The sequence below is a fragment of the Cariama cristata genome, unplaced genomic scaffold (genome assembly GCF_000690535.1).
Source record: "Cariama cristata isolate BGI_N322 unplaced genomic scaffold, ASM69053v1 scaffold26672, whole genome shotgun sequence".
In the NCBI taxonomy this organism is placed as follows: Eukaryota; Metazoa; Chordata; class Aves; order Cariamiformes; family Cariamidae; genus Cariama; species Cariama cristata.
Genome location: NW_009603623.1, coordinates 2571 through 2924, shown reverse-complemented (window position 1 = coordinate 2924; position 354 = coordinate 2571). Strand labels below are relative to the sequence as shown.

At 64.4% G+C, this 354-nt stretch overlaps 1 protein-coding gene across 1 annotated transcript in view; it reads right to left on the bottom strand.

The window, feature by feature from the left end:
- The window catches only part of LOC104157800 (proprotein convertase subtilisin/kexin type 4-like), a gene marked incomplete at both ends in the record, with an annotated part of 4214 nt that overhangs the window by 1366 nt on the left and 2494 nt on the right, over positions 1-354 (bottom strand). Inside the window, one exon of the mRNA XM_009695278.1 lies at positions 130-309. Coding sequence (XP_009693580.1) covers positions 130-309 — 180 coding nt within the window. The remainder of the gene's footprint in view (positions 1-129; positions 310-354) is intronic.

Genomic DNA, 354 nt, shown 5'->3' with positions numbered 1-354 from the left:
GCTCGTGCAGTGTGGGGAAGCACCTCCCGGCCCTGGGTGAGGTGGTGAGAGGAGGAGCCCCCCCTGCCCCCCAGCAGCTGGTCAGTCCCGTTGCAAGGTGCTCCCTGCCAGCTCGCAGAGCACCCTTACCGCACGGTCACCAGCGTGGACGTGGTCCCCATCGGGCTGGTCAGAGCGATCGCCAGGTCCCCTCTGCGGCTGTAGCTCAAAGAGAGCTGGACCTGGACGTGCTCCAGCGAGAGGATGCGCTTGGTCCTCCCCGAGGAGAAGGAGATGTCTGCAGAGACAGTGAGCTTGGAGCCGATGTTCCTATTGAGTACCAGAGGGGGGTAAGCGCAGCGCTTCAGTCTACGT